We start from the raw sequence: 19,513 nt of genomic DNA, 5'->3' as shown, positions 1-19,513 counted from the left end.
CAATTTTTCATTCTAAATGTCACATTTACAGTTTTGCAATGCAGATTGGCTGGGATATTTGGTTGAAATATACATGGGACTTGGATGCTTTCCCATGGCACACAAATTTGATTGGTGTGAGAAGGAAGGAAGATGGATGGAGATTGTCTCGGGTTGGTTGTCAGGAGACCAGGGGAGGCTGGAACGTTGTTCCATATCTGCGTGAAATGTCTCAGATCGGAAATGGCAGCTCCCATATGGATTCAAATCCAGACACAATCCGCATACTAATAAACAAACTGCACACGAACAGAGACACGCACAGGAGACATGCATAGAGCAGCAACAGACATTTACAATTACAGAAACAAACTGACATTAGTAGGCCTAATTTTAGATGCTCTGAAACAAATAAAACGATAAACTCTCACCCTGCAGTAAATCTGTGTCCTGCAGCAATATTGGCTTTTATAGGCCAAGCTAACATGCTAAAAGGATTTAATGATAAATGTACGTTAATAAAAAAAACATTTTTTAAATAGGCAGAATGAGCCAAAATGTTACACTACTTTAGAGACTCCTACTACTTCCAGAAAACAAATAGTTCTGGACCAATATTATTTGAAATCATGAAGTCTCATTGGAGCAATGCTAATGTCTATGGACACATTTAGCAATATTTCTTCTATAGTGTGCACACTGAATCAAACGACCACTGAGAGTCAGCAGTCAATTACTGCAACTTTTGGCCACTTTGTGCATTCTTTTGGTTTGCCTGTCTGGTTGAGTTGCTCATACAAAAAATGAATCAAAATTAAAATGAGCCATGTTAGTCACGTGCAACTTCATGTAGTTAGTGCTTACAATCAATGTTGTTAGCTAGTGCTGTTGCTTCATGAGGACTCCGATAATGACAAGCAACAGTTTATGTACATTAGATGATTTCTGTAGGGAATATGTACAAATGTGCCTGTGGAGACTATAAATTAATGGATCAGCTAATGTCTTCATACATCATTGCTGCTGGTTTGTTTTGAAGCCTGTGTTTGCAATGCATTGGTCTGTCTACTGTCTACCTACAGCGAAGATAGTCAACCATGCCGTTAGCATTAGCAGGTCAAACCACACAGGGGGCTCAATATAACATAATGACAAAACCAAGAGGAAAATTAGTGCTATATTTTTTCTTTTGTCATGGAACGCCTCTCTTATTAGCAGTAAACACAGAGACATTTGAAAAGGGTTAATATATGAGCCAAATTCTTCTGTCACCAGCCGCTCGTTTGCTGCCAGTTAAGATTGCTAAACTTTGTTAGCCTACACTTGAAGCTCCTTTTAATCAGACTTACAATGCATCTCTGCCAAGTCAAACTTTTTGAACTTTTGCTCTTCTGTCTCCCACACACACCCACACAATATACTGCTCTCATGATTTTATCTTCATTTAAGCTCACAGCAGTATACAATTTTAACAGCCGGAGAACGAGGTGGATTAGATGCCAGCGAGTCCTGGTTCAAACTCATCTGCCTTCATCAGGCCTGGGCTCCATTAGGTCAAACAGCTACTGACAGACCGTCATCAAGCCATATCTCTCTTTCTTTTCTCTGACATCTTGGGTTCATCTTTGCTCGCTGCTAATCTTTCTCACCCGTTCTTCTCTCTCCTGCAACATCTTGTATTTATCATTTTGTCCGCTGATTTCTTTACTGCTATCACTCTTTGTCAAATGACATCTTGCATTTATAAGTCCATCCTTTACTATTCTAACATGTTGGACTCATCTGTCCTGTCTTTCTTTCTCTCTCTCTCTCTCTCAGATCTACAACAAATGTTTCACCAAGCTGTTCCACACTGTATTATTCAGCGCTGTGTGTGAGCCGGCGTCATCAGACATGTATGCCTGACATGATGCATTGGCTCTGTTTAATTATAGAGATGCTGAATAAATATTTACAGATGGCCAATCCGTCTTCTCGCGGCCAGGCCCACAAGTGTGATATATGAACTGTCAGTTAACATGGAAGAAATGGCTGTCATTGTTTCTGTATGGAGGCTGGATATTATACACTACATGTATGTATTACAACCTGCTAAAGTCTTAGACACTGCTGCGTTAATACATGCAAGGGGCTGCTGTGATGAGCCTACATTTGCTCGGAGTTTAAACAGGTTCTTGAGCCTGAATTAACCTGCAAAGATATTTCTGTGGTTATTAGCATCAAAAGCTGCCCAGTCTTGCAGATAAGTTGGATAGCGGCAAGGTTACAAGAGTAAATGGAATACATTAAAATTTTAAAACTCTGTCCTGAAATATTCTTACTCAACCTGGTGTGGATTCTGTTTTACCCAACCTGAACTACTATGACGTCAAAAGGGTCACTTTAATCCTGGCTTGCCATTTAAATTGTTCTAAAATTACATTGTTTTTGAAGGTTTGTTAAATGTAGATTCTAGACTGCTCCTCAATAGGCTGTTTACACGCAAGAGGTGGGTATTATTAACAAACTTTAACATCAGAAATGACAGCATCAGATGAAAAATGCTGTTGAGATACACTTCTATGAATTTCAAATATAATACACACAATTAAATTGTGCTCTAATTTAGGGGGAAATGATGAATAAAATTAAACCTGACCTAATTCGAGCCAGAGGGAATTAGATCCTGAATCAAGCCAAACCCAAAGAGTCAGGCTAATCGCGTTTGGGCTGAGTTTCAAAGCTCTAGATTAACAACCCCTGGATCCAAAGCAGTCTATTACCGGCGTGGGCGGCTGTGTGGAAACAGAGGAGCTGCGAGGCTAGTTATGATGAACTACTGGGGTGCAAGTACGATGCCTTTACATTTAAAATGCTTGGAGAACTTTCATATGATGAAAACACAAGACTTGGGGCTAGTGGATGGCTAAACTCGAGGTTTTTCTTTAGCCACTTTTACTCACTGCTCATGCTCAGCAGCAGCCTGCAGAGACTCAGTTTGCACAGAAATCTTTAGGTGCAGCAAACAAAACATGAAGAAAACCTCAATCCACATTAGACCACACAGTATAGCATGGTTATAAACTAACAGCTTGATAATTAACAGACCCATATTTTAAGAAAAGCGTAATTTCTTTGTTGGGATTATCTCTTAAAACTATAGAAAAAAAGTTTCCATTAATAACTTAACTCACATGCCAAAGTATGTTTTTAAGTACCAAAACTGGAGTCCCACAAACTCTCAAAAATTCATCCTGATCTAGTCCAGCTTTAGACTTTATGAGTGACATTTATGTGAGCTTGGGGGTAGAGAGAGTTGTATATCGCTGTGTTGTGCATGAGTTAGAACTCGTGCCACTGGGAGAGAAGTACAGTAAAAACACATTAAGCATTTCACTTCCAAACTCACCGGAGGGCTGCAATGTTTCCTAATGCTCTTTTTATGGCACACAGCAGTGTCTGCGTGAGTGCACGTTCATCTAAAGTGTGTGCGTGAAAGTCCACTCGCATGAGTAACTGTGTGTGTTCTCGCGTGTGTGCGTTGGTATACTTGCCTGCCTGCTGGTGCTCCACAGCCATCTGGTATCTGGTCAGTCTAGCGAGCCTCTGGAGGGCACCTGGCCAGCAGCTTGCTCACCTGGCTCTGCTAGCCCCTGCCAACCACCACACCTGGCCTGGCCAGCATACAGGGAAAGGGAACAGATTGCAGAGTGCAGCCAAAAGCAGTCCTATATTGCAGCACGAAATAATGCACTGATACTGGATATATTTGCTGTTTGCCATATTGTTATGTACGCTACAAAGAATGTGAGTGCGACACTTTTAAGGCACTACATTACAGATGACATAACTCCACTAAATGTTTTCAAATACTAGTCACCAGGCAGATCTCTGTGTTTTTGGAAACAATGCTCGACTCCTCATTTGAGACTCTCAACATACTGACATAAGATTCCATAATGAGTTATGTTGACTTCTGCTGCATCTGTCCCAACAGTTTGCGCCGATCTGTGCCAACTCATCCATTTAGCATACGATGGCACTTCCTTCCTGCAGGTTGTCCTCTGCTATCAATTACACTCTCCTCTCCCTGCAAGAAAGATGCTCTTTGTCCCCTGTCGCACACACATGCACACACACACACACATAAACCGCACACACCGTGGACGCAGAGGGACAGACACCTGCAGAGTATTTGTCACCTCTTCTGTTGGCATCTGCGACCGCACGGCATTGTGGGAGAGACGGCCATCTGTTGTCGGCGAGGCTGGATTGGAAGGGGGCAAGCCAGCACGATGCATCATGCTGCTCTTTTCTGTTGGTCTGAGCTGTGTGAAGTGTTGTGTTGTTAAGGTGTTTTGGTTGTTCTCAGTCCTCTCGGTGTTACTCACCTAAAACAATACAGCTACGGGAAACAGTTAAACTTAGTTTTGCTTTTAATAAGCTACAAATGCAACTGTGAAGTTATTGCTACGATGTTAAAAGTAATTGTAGCTTCTCTTGAGGGCACTAACACATTTTTTTTAATTCAGCTTGTGCTAATTATGCAAAAGCAATGTCCCATACAGAATGTTTTGGATTCATTAAAACCACATGCAAACGGTTGCCTTTTGTCAAATTGAACTCTCTCCTAATTATCTTGGAAATGTTTACCCCTCTTCACAGGGAGACAGCACATGAATGCTTGATTGACATGACAGTGGCTGCAAAGTTTCTTCAATTATCCTGGCAAGGTTACGATTGCTGCCTCTTGATTCACAGCAGGTCCTTGTCATTCTGAACACAGAAATACTAAACTCTTTTCTCTGCCTACGCTGCTGTAACCTATGAATTTTAAGACTGCTGAGATTGTATATAAAAGATGGACAGGGAGTTAGAAGCATTAAAAATGACTGTGGTATTTAAAACATGTGGAGTGAGCTGAGGACAGCTTTCACTTTGATTTTGTCAGTCTGTTGGAGGGGACCGCCCACTGCTCCGACGGCCTATTAAAATGTCTCAAAGAGACCCGCCCAATGGCCATCTTATCGTCGGGTGTTCGTTGCTTGGTTAGACTTGGCGTTAGATGGTTAGGGTTGGAAAAAAATGTTGGTGTCAGAGCCAGTCATAGGCAGAGCAAGGACAGATCTTTGAGGTATGTGCTTGGGGGCAAAAATTAATGGCCATTCATGGTGCCCAGAGGATGAATCCTGACTTTAGTTATCACCTGACCTTCCCTACAGCACCACCATGAGGTTGACAGTTCTGTTACTTAGTGAAATATCTCCACATCTGCAGCATATGCTGTCATGAAATTTGGTGAACACGTTCATGTCCCCCTGAGGATGAATACCAATGAATGTGACAATCCCTTAACTTTTCATCATGCTCCACCATCAGGTCCACATTGTTGTTAGTCCAGTGCTTTGCTGTGAAACTATTTAACAGGTTGAACATCAGCATGATATCACTGTGAGGATGCTGTTTGCTTGCTGATGTGTTCGCATTTAGCTTGGACAGCCTCACAAAGCTGCTAGCGTAGCTGTACGCTCTTGTTCAATTTTGCATACAGTACAAAGAAAAGTTAGGCTATACATTCTCAAGTATGTATGCATGCAGAGCGTCTGTGTCCACATTCATTCTACTGAGAAAATTCCTTTTTGTCATGTCTCTGTTTACAAAACCAAGTGTCTTCACATAGCACACATATTGGCTGGAGGGTTAGAAAACACAGCTGAGCAACAAAAGAGCCTTTCTTTTTTTCAGCATTGTGTAAAATGATTGAATGTTACAACTTAAGAGTGTACGCAGCATCTTAAGCGTAACAACAAAGACAAATATATTGTTGAAATATGCCCGACATATTCTAGTTGCAATTTTGCCACTGAAGGCAGCAACTACTTTGTGGTGTGTGTGATGTTAGAAGAAATCACTTGCTTCATAAGAAATGAAACATTAATAAACATGAACTTTAAAGCATGTATCTTTATTGTAAAGAACAGCAACAGAACGAAGAACAAATAATGGGGCAATGAGATATCATAGACAAGAGTGAGTAGAGTCAGATTGAGATATTAACCCACATATTCCTGAAGGACGTTCTCTTGTGCAGGCCGCTCATTTGGCTGCTTGGTTGGGTTGTGGGTCTGCTCATCCAGCCGGCCTGCACATCGCAGACAGATGTTCGGCCAGCCAAGCCTGCAGCGCCACAGGCAGTGTGTGTTCTAGAAAAACCCGGAGACCAGATGCTGCTACCTGGTGTCCCACCCGCCTGCCACTCCGCTATACTGGCCGTGCTCTAGTGGCCACCACATGACCTCAAACTGCGATTTGGGATTATGTGCCATCAATCATATTGATGATAGAGTACGGTGGAACTGGAACTGAAAGCCTTCGTAGGGTCTACTCAGCAGGTTCACCACTGTGTGTCTGACAAGCTGAATTCATATGCCAGATTGTTTTGAATAATGAATCAAATAAGGTAGCTATAAGAAAGTCTGAAATACTCATGCACGAGTCAGAGGACACACATTTTCTAACTGAGAAGTCAATTGCAGTGTAAGGAGTCCTATCACAACCTCAGCATAATAAAAATGAATATCACACAATAAAGAATTATTTGGGGAAAATGAAAGCATCAAAACACACATCATAAAATACCATGCAGTATCCTACTGAGTGAACTATCTGAAGCAAGATCAAAAGATATAATGCGCATCTATATCTCTTTCAGCCTGATTTCACCGCCCCCCTAGTTTTGTTTCCCAAATAAATCAACAGTCACTGTCTCCCAAACAAACAGAAGCACAGATCCTTCGTCCCTCTCCACAGTCCCTGTCATTACCAAACCCGAGGAAACTTTTGAAGAGATTCAAAGACACTCAAGATTAAAGATTTATTTGTTCTTTTGAAGATCCAGCAGTGTTTTTGTCTTATTTCTTCGACAAAAGCAGCATGGTAATGGTGTTTTCGCAGCGTGGTTGAGGCTGACCCAGAACTGCCAGAGAGAGGTTGCTGGCCTGATGGCCAGGCTGTAGTCACAAAACTCCCTTAATGAGGAATGGCTCAGTAATGGCATCGCTTCCTTGTAACCTCAAAGGACAGACAGTTTACTTGCTTGTATTTAAACTGTTATTTATATATTATTCTGTGATGTGAAAAAGAAAAGACTAGGAGGAAGCTTATTAGACTGGTACATCTGGGTGGCTTTGTTTTGTAGCATGTTTTTATAGTCTAGTTCAATTCAAATCTAGCTTTTCTAGATTATTTTTTCCCACCTTCTAATCTATATCAAACATGATCTTTTGTTGAACTGTGTTGACTTTGATGAAGAGACTGTACAGTTATTGTCTTGTACATCTGCTGTTTGTGCCACCTCTTTCTCTATTGATATGCATCAATGTGTGCAAGCAAACTTTAGCACTTTCTAGATTTAATAGTCACACATGAGTTACAATGCTCTGATCTGACGCTTAGATTTCAATTAAGCTTTGAATTCCAATAAAAGCTCATTGTTCTTGCTTTTATTAGCTGCTCTCTCTTAGATTCATCAGGCATATCTCAGTGTGTTGTGCATCAGTGCGTCTCTCACCTCATCTGCTCGGGAGCCAGCAGAGAATCATACTGCCCCCTAGTGCCCACAGTCATTAGTAGCACAACAGAATTGATTGTGCAGCCGTCAACTAGACAATACCCTGGTACTCTGCCAGTGGCTCGATACCAAGCTCTGTCATGGGCAGCGATGCACAACAATAGATTCTACTGATTGGAGTGGTGCACACTCCTGGCTATGACACTGGCATATCGCTTGCTATCGAATGGCTGTTTTTTCCTCTCTCTCCAGTCACAAGGCCCTTAATTCAGCAATCAATGCTAGTCATTTTAATGGCACCTCTGCTGTTGCCCTGAGGAGCGGAGAGGAGGAATCAGGGTGAACTGGTGTCAAATCATTCTTCTGAGGTGAGGACCGCAATCATGGGTTTGATGGATCGCTGAAAATGACTAAACATGCTACATACAGTGCTGCAGTGGGGATATCATGCTGGACAGTGTTTGTTACTGGAAACCGTTGCACATACTTGTTTAAGCGTAAAAGTATAAAATCTTAAAGTGTGGATTCATATACAACCAAAGATAAGCATGTTAATTTTATATTTAGCATTATGTAATACTGAGATTTGATGATACAAAGAGTGGAGTATAAAATCAAGAAACCACAGTCAAAGGTATGGAAACAAGGCTGTGTTTGACCTTCAGCAGCAAACACACATTCTCATCATATCCATTACAATAAAAGCTTGCATCCAGTATCCTTTATTCTGTTTTTAGCTAACATATCACTTGCCTTTCCAGCCCCAAGATGCAATGTGAGCTCAAGCAGCCATAGGCTCCTCTACAGACATCCTAAGTAAGTGCTCCAAATGACAAGACAGACTAAACACCCCCTAACAAACGATACGAGACTGCAGAAAGCGCTTTAACAAAGGAGGTATGTAATGAACCCCAGGTGCCTTCTCCCCAATACATCATCCTGAGTGAATTTGCCAACATCACTCTCTTTACCTCCAAGCATGGTAAATGAGAATTTATGCACCCGCTACTTTATCATTCTTTACTTTTTTCACCCCCATGAGGTAGCCATGCCATGCGAGACAGATATTTCCACCAAAGGCAATATCCCCTCGTAGTAATTATATCAGAGTGAGAGAATGGCTCATTAACATATGCTAGGCATGTCAGGAATTTACAAGCGCCTTTTGTAGATGCCTCTCGTCAGTGTGCTGCTCCCATCCGTATGGTGTCTCCTTTGAGGATGCAACCTCCTCATTTCCATACACGTCAATCAAGCTGTGCATGGTTTTTAGAATAATTCTGTACAAAAACACAGGACTCTCTGAATATGGCAATCATAAGGGACAGCTCAGTGATATGGAAAAGTGTCTCTGCGCACATGTTGTTGGGGGGGGCGAGATGGGGGTTCCGACTATGTGTTTTGTGACATGATGAAAACAAAGCGATGGGGGCAAAATTATCTTGATGATGTGTCATCTGTGCAGAGTGGGTGGAGTGATTCTATTTGCTTTTCTGCAGTGTGTTAAAAGGCATGTGTGTAAGTGTGAATACATGCAGAAAGCTTGACACCAGACACCAGACCAACTAACAGACAAGTCCTGGGGCCGCTGCGCTAGTGGTCCTGCTGCTGCTGCTCCACTGCTTCAGGACCCAACATCTGCTGCCTTAAAGAACGCGCGTACTGTTGCCCTTTCACCCGTTAGTACGGGGCCAGCAGAATGCAATGACCTATTTATTAACCATGTTCATATACATCCCTTAAAAGCACTGAATTTGTACTGTGAGCTCATTATATGTGTAGAATTTATGATATAATTCACCACAGAACAAAATGTGTCTGGGCAATCTTAGTAATGCAATTAAGCCTTTCAGGGGTTTGAATGTAAATGTGTGAACATACAGTTGTCCTCCAGTGCCAAAGGCAGGAGAACAAAGTCTGCAGTGATGTAACCAAGCAAAATATCGCCGTGAAATTCTACTGATTTCCAATAAACCACAACTGGACTTTATGGGCAATCATTATTACTTTTGGGTGTCAAAAATCATGCTTAATGCAATTAAAGGAATAGTTTAACGTGGTGAAATACAGTTTGCTTTCTTGGCAAGAGGTTGGTAAGAAGATCGATACCACTATCATGTCTGTATGCTAAATCTGAAGCAAGCGCCAGCAGCCATTTAGCATAGCTTAGCATAAAGACTGGAAACAGGGGGAGACAGCAAGCTGGACTCTGCGGTTAGTAACAAAATCCACTGATCGGTCCTAAAGGCAACTAATAAGCATAATGTATCTTGTTTCTGTAATCAATGCAAAAACTGTGAAGACTTCTTTGAGCGCTGGCACCAACCTCTAAAGCTAGCTGTTTCCCCGGTCGTTGTGCTACCCTACGCTAACTGGCAGCTATGTTGTATATGTTGGAGATGATGTTAATGACGGGACATGATTTCTGTTTTTGGGTGTCTTTGTGTGTGTTGCTAATACATTTTATAGTATAGACATAATTCAATGAATCTGTGAAAAAAAAAAAAAAAATGAAAATGCACAAGCTCAGATGGTGCAGTGCCCCAGTGGCCCTTGCTGCTTCTCTTTGTCTGCCTGACCCCCAGGCTCCGTCCACTCCACACCAATGAGGCAACGACAGACTGGTGTGCTGTTTAGTTCCACCACACTGGCTGACTTGGCCCAATGCCCTCATGCTCTAACTGACAGTAAACTAACTAAGCTGACTGGAAAAGGAATTCATTTGCCGAGAACACAAACGCATCCACTTAAACAGATGGCAGCCTCACTTTAGTTTTTCTCTACTGTAAACGCACAGCAGCTTTGTAATTGACTTTTTAAAAAACCAATAAGGCAAGTGAAAATGAACAAAAGAAAGGATTTTGAAAGGCTATGGACCCATTGGTTGGGAGTGAAAACGTGACCCCACAGTAGCGTAACACGAGTTTGACAGAAAACCTCCAAAGTGAGATGGAGATAGACAGAAAAGTCATTTTGTGTTTGAATGAGTCGAGGCTTTTGCCCCGGCAAATGTCACCACAATGACTGAGGACCCAATGTCCATTTCCATCACCAACCGCTCTCTCTATCTCTCTTTCTTTCTCATTCTTTGTCATTGCCTTTTCCCTTTAAGTGCACTTTCGCCCACACCACTTGGAAATTGATTGAAACAAAATGTCACAATTATGCCCTGTAGCTCGCCGCTTCAATTATTCATCAATTAGGGGCTAGGCTCCTTTTTTTCTCTCCTCTGAGCTGATTTTTCATTCAGTTTGCGCGAGATGTATGGCTCCCCTGCTGTTAACCAGTCCAAAGTCATTAGTTTCTGGGTTTGCAATTAAACCTGATGCCTTATGCATGAGGCTCCGACTCAGTAGACACACGCAGCAGCGGCCGCAGCAGCTAGTGAACGAGCTAGCAAGCTCTGGAGGCGTGGATGGGAAATTAATTTGCTAGAAATGAAGTTCTCTCTCTCTCTCTCGCTCTCCCTCCCCCTCTCTCTATCTCTCTCTTGTCTGGCAGGTTGGAACAGATGCCACTAGCTGGAGATGGTGATAGAGATGGGGCAGTTATGGAGTCTCAGTGCAGCTTGAACAGGGGAACAGGATCTCACTGGATTTGCACAGCCAAAATATGTGTAGGAGATATATTGTAGTGATTTTTTCATTCAGGTGTTAGTAAAATTCTGTCAGCCATGTGTGACTTTGCCAAAACACCAGTTTATTAGCTACACTTGGGTATAACTAATGCAGTCTAAGACAACAGTTGTACTGTTTTTAGCACCTGTTTTATTGAGGTGTTGATTAAACTTTACTATTATTTTTGAGGGAGTAGTTTGTGGTGCTGTTAAACTGTATTGCAATGCAGAGAGGTGATACTGTTATTTAGCCTACCCTCCTTAATACAAATGAAGTGGACAAAATAATGTAATGCAGTACAAAAGATAATATTTGAAACTGTAATGGATGACCTTCTATGTAGGTGAAATTATCTGTAGGGTTGTCGATTATATATTACATATACCTGCACGAGTCAACCAATGTAACATGTACATGTACAGGGTTTTTGTAAGGTGTATACAGTAGTAAGAAAAGTCACCATGTGCAGACATGTTATCCAGCTCTTTATTCTATTATTGGGAATTTCATGAAAGCTATGGCTGGCAAGCACAAATATACTCTTCAATCTTTCGATTGAAGCCTGTGTTAAGCATTGAAACATGTTTTCTTGTTCATGTGATGCCACCTAGTGACCAAAGAGTCCAATGGCATCTGTGAGACATTTGAAGGAAACAGTTCTCATGTACTGGAAATCATAGCAACATATTGGTGGTGGAAGAAGCATTCAGGTCCTTTACATAAGTTTAAAAAAAAAAAAAAAACTCTATTACATGTAAAAGCCCTTATTCACAACGCTACTTAAGTAAGAGTACAGTATAAGGAAGAGTAAAGTAAAAGTGCTTGTTTTCCTGTGATTGATATATTATTATTATATAGGACATTATTAGACTGTGATACTGATGCATTAATGCGTAATTAGCATTTTAATGTCAAGTAATAACTATATCTGTCAAAATAGTAGTAGTAACAGTAAGTACAGTGTTTGAGTAAATGTACTTAAGCTGGACTGTAAGCACCTGACATACTTCAACATAGGTAACTACTGCCAGAAACACAGTCTTGGTGAGGTCCACTGTTAAATTTGTGTATTAGCAAATCTGTGTCCACAGTTTTAGTTAAAAAAAATGAGATGGGATAGTGAATGACATGGTGGATGGTACCTTTTTAATGAACTTGTATTCATCTTGTAGCAACACCATAGTAAGAGTGTCCATCTGTATTAAAGCACTTATATGAACAAAGGAGGGCACGCACCGGAATAGTCAAGGCATTCCTCATATTCATGTCCTGCAAGACAAGTAATCATGACGAAGCACATTTAATGACATGAGCCGCTACATATTTATGTGTGCATTATTGGTATCATGAGCCACAGAATCATTCTGTTTAATTTGCAAGCTTAAAGAAAATCTTTGCACACCTTCTTCAGACTGATAAAATGCACAGACTCAAGCCAGGCGGTGAGGAAGGGGCCCAGGCAGAGCGCACAACGGCCACCATTAGCCAAGAGGGTAGTCAGTGATGGGTAGAGGGGAAGCATCCTGTGGACCAGAGAGGACCTGTTCCTGTCCTCCTGCAACACAAATCTGGTGGCCAGTTCCTAAGAAACAAACATGTGAAACACGTATAATGAGGTACATCTCACACCAAGGATGACAAACAGAGTGAGTGTTTTTCTGTCTGCTGCACTTCAGTGACTCTTTACCTTTAATGACAACACCTCTGCATCCTGCACTGACGACATCGGCTCGCAGCGCACAAACCTGTTGCCTTCACAGTAGAACTCCTTCAGGGGTAGCAGATGAAACTACACAGAGCAATGTCCTGTGTTATACAGTTTTGAGATTTCAGCATTGTGGTGCTGAATTACACTGTGCAATGTACCTCAACGGGGAACATGGACAACTTGTTCCCAGCCACATCCAGAACTTGGAGCTTTGCCAGTGCCCCAATTCCCTGTGTGAAATGTAAAGGAAGTGGTTGGTTACGTGGCTGCCACAGCTTGACTGTGTGGATGTCACTTAATATAGTAATAATAATGTATTGACAGTTTTCTTTTGTATCAGCTGAGGACATTTCTAAATCAAATGAGTGAATGAGGACCCACCTCTGGTAGGCTGCTCAGCCTGTTTCTGGCCACATAGATCTTGGTTAGAGCTTTACACTGGTAGAGCTGCTGAGGTAGCCAAGACAAATGATTGGAAGTAAAGTTTATCTCAGACAACATCGTGAGTTGACCCAACTCCATAGGGACCTCCTCCATCTGATTGTCCAGCACACTGAGGTGTTGGAGCCTCCTCAAACTGGTGGGTTTCAATACAGAAATACAAGCTAAGTTAAGCCAAGTTAATTTAACCTTATGCGTACAAATATTAAATCTACAGCCGCGGTCCCCAACCCTTTTTTGCGCCACGGACCGGTTTCACGTAAAGCAATAATTTGCCGGACCGGCATAGAAATGAATAAAAACAATTTATTGAAAATACAAATCACTCTTACCCTGAATGTAGCTGTTGTAATTAGTGGGAGCCCTGCACTTGTTTCTCTTCAACGAGAAGGCTTCATTACCTCATTTGCGAGCCTGTCGCCACATATTACGCAGAGCGGACTTGGTGCGTGAGAATCACCTGAAGCGATAAACCCGTATTTTAAGTAGGACTGCTGATACTGTTTCTTAAATGCAGCTTTCTTTTTCTTGGAAGTTGTAGGTTATTCTTCTTCTGTATCATCATTTGGCCTTTTCCCCCGTTCCGAAGAAGCTCTTCGAAGACGTTTGTTTTTTACTTATGTTTGTTAGCTCGTTGGCTTACTTTTTTTCTGCCGTATAACGTGACTGAGACGAGCGGTTTGACCTGCGTTCAGAGGCACGGGCGGATGCACCTGATTTTCAAAATAAAACTTCTTTCACACTCAGAAGATCAATAAAACTTGTTCAGTCCCTTTTAACGGCCCGGTACCAAATGGCCCCGGTGGTTGGGGACTGCTGCTCTAATGCAATATTTACTGCACTGACTTCCTGTAACTTATCATTATCATTGTGTGTGTGTCCGGGGTCAGATCCCGGGACTGATCCCGGGACTGATCCCGGCCCGGGTGGGTATTATTATTATTATTATTATTATTATTATTATTAGTAGTAGTAGTAGTAGTAGTAGTAGTAGTAATAGTAATAGTGTTATTGTTATCATTATTAGCCTGTGTGTGTGTGTGTGTGTGTGTGTGTGTGTGTGTGTGTGTGTGTGTGTGTGTGTGTGTCCCGGGTCGGATCCCGGCCCGGGATGTTATTATTATTATTATTAATATATGCGTGTCCCGGGTCGGATCCAGTGTCGGATCCCGGGTCTGGTCCCGGGTCGGACCCGGTTATGTCCCGGGTCCGATCCCGGGAAAGTTCCGGGAAAGTTCTGGGTCGGTCCCGGCAATGTCCCGCGAAATTTCCGGGTCGGTCCCAGGTAAGTTCCGGGAATTTGCCGGGACCGGCCCGGAACTTTCCCGGAACTTACCCGGGAATTTTCGGCGGGACCGATCCGGGAAAGTCCCGGAAAAGGTTCGGGTCGGTCCCGGTTATTCGGACCCGGGTAGATGGTCCAGGGACCGGTACCGGTCCGTGACCCAGTGGTTGGGGACCGCTGGTCTACAGAACCTATATTTGCAGGTGTGGAGCTCTTGCATACCACAATGCCCTAAATGTACCTTTTAATCTCTGGTGGAAGTCTTTGAATCTGGTTGTGGTTCAGATTGAGCACAACAAGGTTTTGTAAGCCACCTGGAAAACATAAATTAGAATAAAGGGGTGCATTTGAGCTTTGTGTGGTTGTTTTTTAACAAATCTTCCAAGGTGCTAATCATGCAGAGCAGTGAGAACCTACCTATCACCTCAGGTGGCACTACTGTAATTTGGTTCCTGAACAGATACAGTTTCTTCAAGGACTCCAGATGGCCCAAAACAGCGGGAACCTCCTTCAAGGCATTATTTCCCAAATTCAGCTCAGCCAGCTTGCAGGCGCCACATAAGGAAAAATATTTAATCACAAATCTGCGTGCCGTGTAACACGTTTAAAGAGTTATCTTGGAAATTTTCCAGCAAACAGATGAGCTTGGAGCAAACTGAGGCAGACTCACGTGTTGGAGGCAGAGCAGCTCGGCTGGCAGAGCGCTGATGGAGTTGTTGTTCAGCAAGAGAACTGAGAGGTTTGTTAACCTGGAAACACACTCAGGAACCTTGTTGATTTTCTTCGAAGTCAAGTTTAAAGAAGTTCCTTTACCATAAAAAACTCTAACCACTGACTCGGCCATTTGCAAAACCACCGTCAAGCGCTCCTGTTTCATGTTTCCAGGGCGACAAGATGCTTGTTGCCCCGTTGATGAGGATTTGCTTTGGAGCAGTAGTGACCTCTAGTGGTGACAGCTGGGGATAGCAGGATGAGTCCGCCTTCTTCAGTTTGTTGATTGACGGATCGATACAGTAGTATGCCAGTATTTCTCCATCTTTCTGTACCGATCATTGTTGCTTAACACCTGCAGAGAACGAATGGATGCCTCCTGATGATCACCTCAAGTTAAAGAAATAAAATACCCATCTTTCACAGTCTCACATTGAGAACAGTATTTATTTAAAATCAATGACTATTACATTCCTCATCAGGCATATTAAAAATAAAGCAGTGGCATATCTCATTAGTATTGTATGTGTTTATGTAACACTGATGTGATTTACAAGTTCAACAATTCAGTTCTTTCCAACAGCACTGCACGAGTCCAACAAGCCCTCAGTGTTGACATTTGGTTGAGTGATCAACAGCTCTTACATCCTCTACCAGCCAAGTGGATTTGGATAAAGATGCTGAAGGGAACCCTGTCAGTTATTGGGATAGACTAAGAGAGTCCACAGTGAGATCTTTAATATGTTAATTTCCTTTCTATGCTAGTTTGCATTAGCACAATGATACTGTTCTCAGAAGGGATGAATTCAATTTCACTCCCCCCGCTGATATCTTTTGACTTCTAAACAGAGACGCTCAGTTTAACGGTGTCTTCAATGGGGGGGGTTCAGGTCTCCCTCCAAATACATTTGTATCTAGGGGCCCTTGGTGTGAGAGGTTTGAACACTCTCTGTATTACACACGCTGGTTTATGTCACACCAAGACTGGGCTGCCTCTCAGCTGTCCTCTGCATTGATTGGGTCCTTTAGCCGCTCCACAGAGTTGTAGTGCTCTCCTAGTCCATAGGCATGACGCATGTAGCTGCAAACAATGAAAAATACATTTAGAACTTGTCATTTAAAATAGCTTACGATCAGATTTGAGTAATACAAGTTTGTCTGCATGCTGTGTGATAGCCACGATTTTATCAATTTCTTAACATTTACATGTGGTTGCAAGAGGATCCAGACTTGTCATATTATTGTCCCTCATGAACAAGTGCAGTACATGTTTGGAATATCAATTACTCAAATTGAAGTGGATCTTAATGGGTGAGAGCAACAGCATGAGCAATGAGAGAAGACATTTGTTTAGCCTCTCATAAACACTTTTTTTCTGCGTAATTGCAGTTCATATATAACTCTGCAGAAGGCACCAGCTGTAATAAATGCCTTGGCTTGTTTGCCACAGCATGTTTCAACTACTCTAAATATGATGTTTTCAGCTTCACATATATGCACTTTTTTTCTACTAATTTAACTGCATATGTTTTAACAATTATGCCAATACAACTTGAACTCTTAACAGACATAACAACATATAGACAACGTACACAAGGGTAATGGGTTCACTATCAAATTCCTCCCCAATCTTTATAGTTGAGGAGTCGGCCTGGATCACTTCTATTGGCAAGTGAAGAACTTGGGTCAAAGCTCGCAACTGTTGGGGAAATGAAAAAAGAAAACAGTTACTATGAGTGCTACGAGCAACAGTGCAGGGTATCTGTGACAAAACTGTACCAACTCACTTCTAACTGTCCACCCCAAGCCGCTGTGTGCTCCACATCACTGCAGTACTTCTCAAACTCATCTGGAAACCAGCACACAAACACACAAACACACACACACACACACACAGAAAACACTTGCAGGAATATGTATCAAAAGGAGACAGAGACGAGGCTAGTAATGATTTTAGTATTCAGTGTGTGTGCCCTTGTCTAAATGTAAGGGGTATGTGGACAGTGACAAGAGTAATTTCCCTTATTTTCAAATCCCAGTGTTGCCAGGTATGGTATTACCTGTTGTGTACATGTCACCAGTGTTGGGGTTGGTGAGGAAAGGCAGGAAGTCATCAGCATGGCCTTTCATGTGCTCAGCAGTGCGGGACCGCAGTTCTTTCACACTCATGATTAATCCAGGCTAGAATGAAACAGAATAGAATATGTGCTCTCTGTGTATGAACATTAGTAATAATGTATGTATTAACGTTTGTCACAGCAGCATTGTGCCATAGGCAGGAAGCGCAGATGGTACACTTTTCCAGCTATTAATACTCCTTTAACGATATGTACCTTTGATCGCTGTGCTAGCTGATCTTCAACAGCACGGTACATGCAGTGGCCATCAGAAGAGATCTCCTTGATCTGAAGCTGTCGCTGGGCGAGTTTCTGAGCCAGCATCAAACCCTCCTGGTGCCTCACACCCTGCAGGTTTTGCACCTCAGCCTCTGCTATCCTGCTCTCCCTTTCCTTCTCCTGGGCAGCCTTCTTGTCCTGGAGAAGATAAAACATATTTAATCAGTTCTTGGAACTGAACTTACTATAAAAAAGGAAAGCAAACATAGATGATTGATTAAACTACTAATTCTAAATGAAAAGCAATAATCATAGTGATGTGACTATAGGATGATAGATTATGAGGCTGAAGTGTGTCAATAAATTACAGCTTTATTGTTGTGGGAAATATCAAACAGCATGTGTTCTGTCTGAGGTGGAGCTTGTGTCTCACCCTTCTCTTCTGGGCTTTGGTCACACGAGGCTGTTTGACTTCTTCTTGCTCTCCATCCTCCATCTTCATGGTCTGCACTCCATTTAACACCTCTTCCACCTTGTGAGATTGAGCGAGGAGAGTTTTGGTTGTGTCGCAAAATGACGTTTATGTAATAAACAGACTTCATGTGTTCATAAATAATGAGTTACAAATGTGAAATTATGTATTCTGGGCATACTTTGCTCAGTAGTACATATTTATGGCAGACATGTCTCATAATGTAAAATCCAAATGCGTAGCCATAAGATCTGTCCCTCATCTGAAGGCAAACGTTTACCTTTCTGTCAGCTGTAGATGTGAGTTGCCTGAATTCCTCCTCATGTTTCTGGCTGAGGTCTGCCTCTAGTTTGGCAATCTCCTCTGTCAACTGTTTCCTCTTTTTCTTGTCATTTTTGGGGACTGCATTTTTCATGCTCTGGATTTTAGCTGAAAAATGAAGGACAAGAGTAGATTGACTGACCAATATCTCTCCATTAATTAATATGATATAGCCTATATAACACGGCATAAAGAGTATATGAATAAACTTCAAACCCTGATCTATGAAATCACAGCTTCAGCTTGTATTTTGCGCTTGAAAGGAGGTGAAAAACATATTTTTTACATGCCTGATGGGAGTAAATACACGTACATCTGTGCAGCAGCACGTTTCTGCCCTTTATGATTCTGAATTTTACCCTTAAAACTACAATCCTTATGAGCTACTAGATGAAAAACACACTGGACGAATGGACGGGCTGAACTCAAGAATGATAAAATAATCATTTTAGGTATGGGACCGGGAGAATTGTCTCCTGTGAAATGATATTTTCTGCTACCTGGCTTGCTAGCGGCTACACTGAGCTCAATTCCAGGTAATAAAACAACAGAATATGCAAATAAACAGATAGCAAAGGTTAAATTTTAACTACAAACAACGAGTGCAAACAGATCATGTCAGCTACCTTGTAAATCTTTCTTTTCCTTGCGGTGCTGCTTTGCCAGCTGCTCCTCTGGTGTCTCCACTACGTCCTCCTCCATGACTGGATGTTTCTCACTTTGCTCAAAGGGAGTCTTTGGGAGCTCTATGAAAGTGACGACCTTTAGATAAACAAAGTATTATGGTGGCCCTGTTGTAAAATATGGCATATCACTTAGGAGAGATAAAAATGTATATTCTACAATAAATAAAACGTGCCGATATGGCCTGATCCGGAAGAGACGAGGAGGCAGGGCGGAGCTTTGTTCTTCTTCACCGACATAAATTCGGAGACTAACGTTGCTATACCGCCACCTCTTGTCTTAGGGTCTTGTCAGACCACAGTTCTGTCCAGTGAGAGAATACGGGGACATGTAAATGGTCATGTAATCTCATATATGTCTGCCACCTGCTTCAGTTTTGTGCCTCTTTATACACGGCATAAAGACATGTA

The 19,513-nt window shown here is 42.1% G+C and overlaps 2 protein-coding genes across 2 annotated transcripts; both read right to left on the bottom strand.

The window, feature by feature from the left end:
• Positions 1-11,617: 11,617 nt before the first annotated feature.
• lrrc69 (leucine rich repeat containing 69) lies at positions 11,618-15,423 on the bottom strand. Its single transcript, XM_076755308.1, has 9 exons — positions 15,250-15,423; positions 14,997-15,123; positions 14,821-14,893; positions 13,235-13,430; positions 13,012-13,083; positions 12,833-12,934; positions 12,548-12,727; positions 12,288-12,414; positions 11,618-11,858 (listed from the first exon to the last, which is right to left on the bottom strand). Exons 1-8 carry the CDS (start codon positions 15,421-15,423, stop codon positions 12,307-12,309), a joined length of 1,032 nt encoding a protein of 343 aa, XP_076611423.1. The 3' UTR covers positions 11,618-11,858; positions 12,288-12,306.
• A 295-nt stretch (positions 15,424-15,718) lies between these two features.
• On the bottom strand, positions 15,719-19,324 carry otud6b (OTU deubiquitinase 6B). Its single transcript, XM_076754600.1, has 8 exons — positions 19,046-19,324; positions 18,379-18,527; positions 18,060-18,158; positions 17,624-17,824; positions 17,351-17,471; positions 17,078-17,139; positions 16,883-16,989; positions 15,719-16,371 (listed from the first exon to the last, which is right to left on the bottom strand). Exons 1-8 carry the CDS (start codon positions 19,119-19,121, stop codon positions 16,287-16,289), a joined length of 900 nt encoding a protein of 299 aa, XP_076610715.1. The 5' UTR covers positions 19,122-19,324; the 3' UTR covers positions 15,719-16,286.
• Positions 19,325-19,513: the final 189 nt, after the last annotated feature.

This window comes from Chaetodon auriga, chromosome 17 (genome assembly GCF_051107435.1).
Source record: "Chaetodon auriga isolate fChaAug3 chromosome 17, fChaAug3.hap1, whole genome shotgun sequence".
Taxonomy (NCBI): domain Eukaryota; kingdom Metazoa; phylum Chordata; class Actinopteri; order Chaetodontiformes; family Chaetodontidae; genus Chaetodon; species Chaetodon auriga.
Note: the sequence above shows the minus strand (reverse complement) of the source record. Positions and strands in the feature narration are given on the sequence as shown.

Coding starts and splice junctions, on each gene's coding strand:
- otud6b (XM_076754600.1), bottom strand. CDS start 19,121: ATGGAGGAGGACGTAGTGGAGACACCAGAGGAGCAGCTGGCAAAGCAG. Junction 18,159..18,378: donor CATCTACAGCTGACAGAAAG/GTAAACGTTTGC, acceptor CAATCTCACAAG/GTGGAAGAGGTGTTAAATGG. Junction 17,140..17,350: donor TGGTGACATGTACACAACAG/GTAATACCATAC, acceptor GCTGGTTTCCAG/ATGAGTTTGAGAAGTACTGC.
- lrrc69 (XM_076755308.1), bottom strand. CDS start 15,423: ATGGCCGAGTCAGTGGTTAGAGTTTTTTATGGTAAAGGAACTTCTTTA. Junction 15,124..15,249: donor AGCTGCTCTGCCTCCAACAC/GTGAGTCTGCCT, acceptor GGCGCCTGCAAG/CTGGCTGAGCTGAATTTGGG. Junction 12,728..12,832: donor CAGAGGTGTTGTCATTAAAG/GTAAAGAGTCAC, acceptor TTTGTTTCTTAG/GAACTGGCCACCAGATTTGT.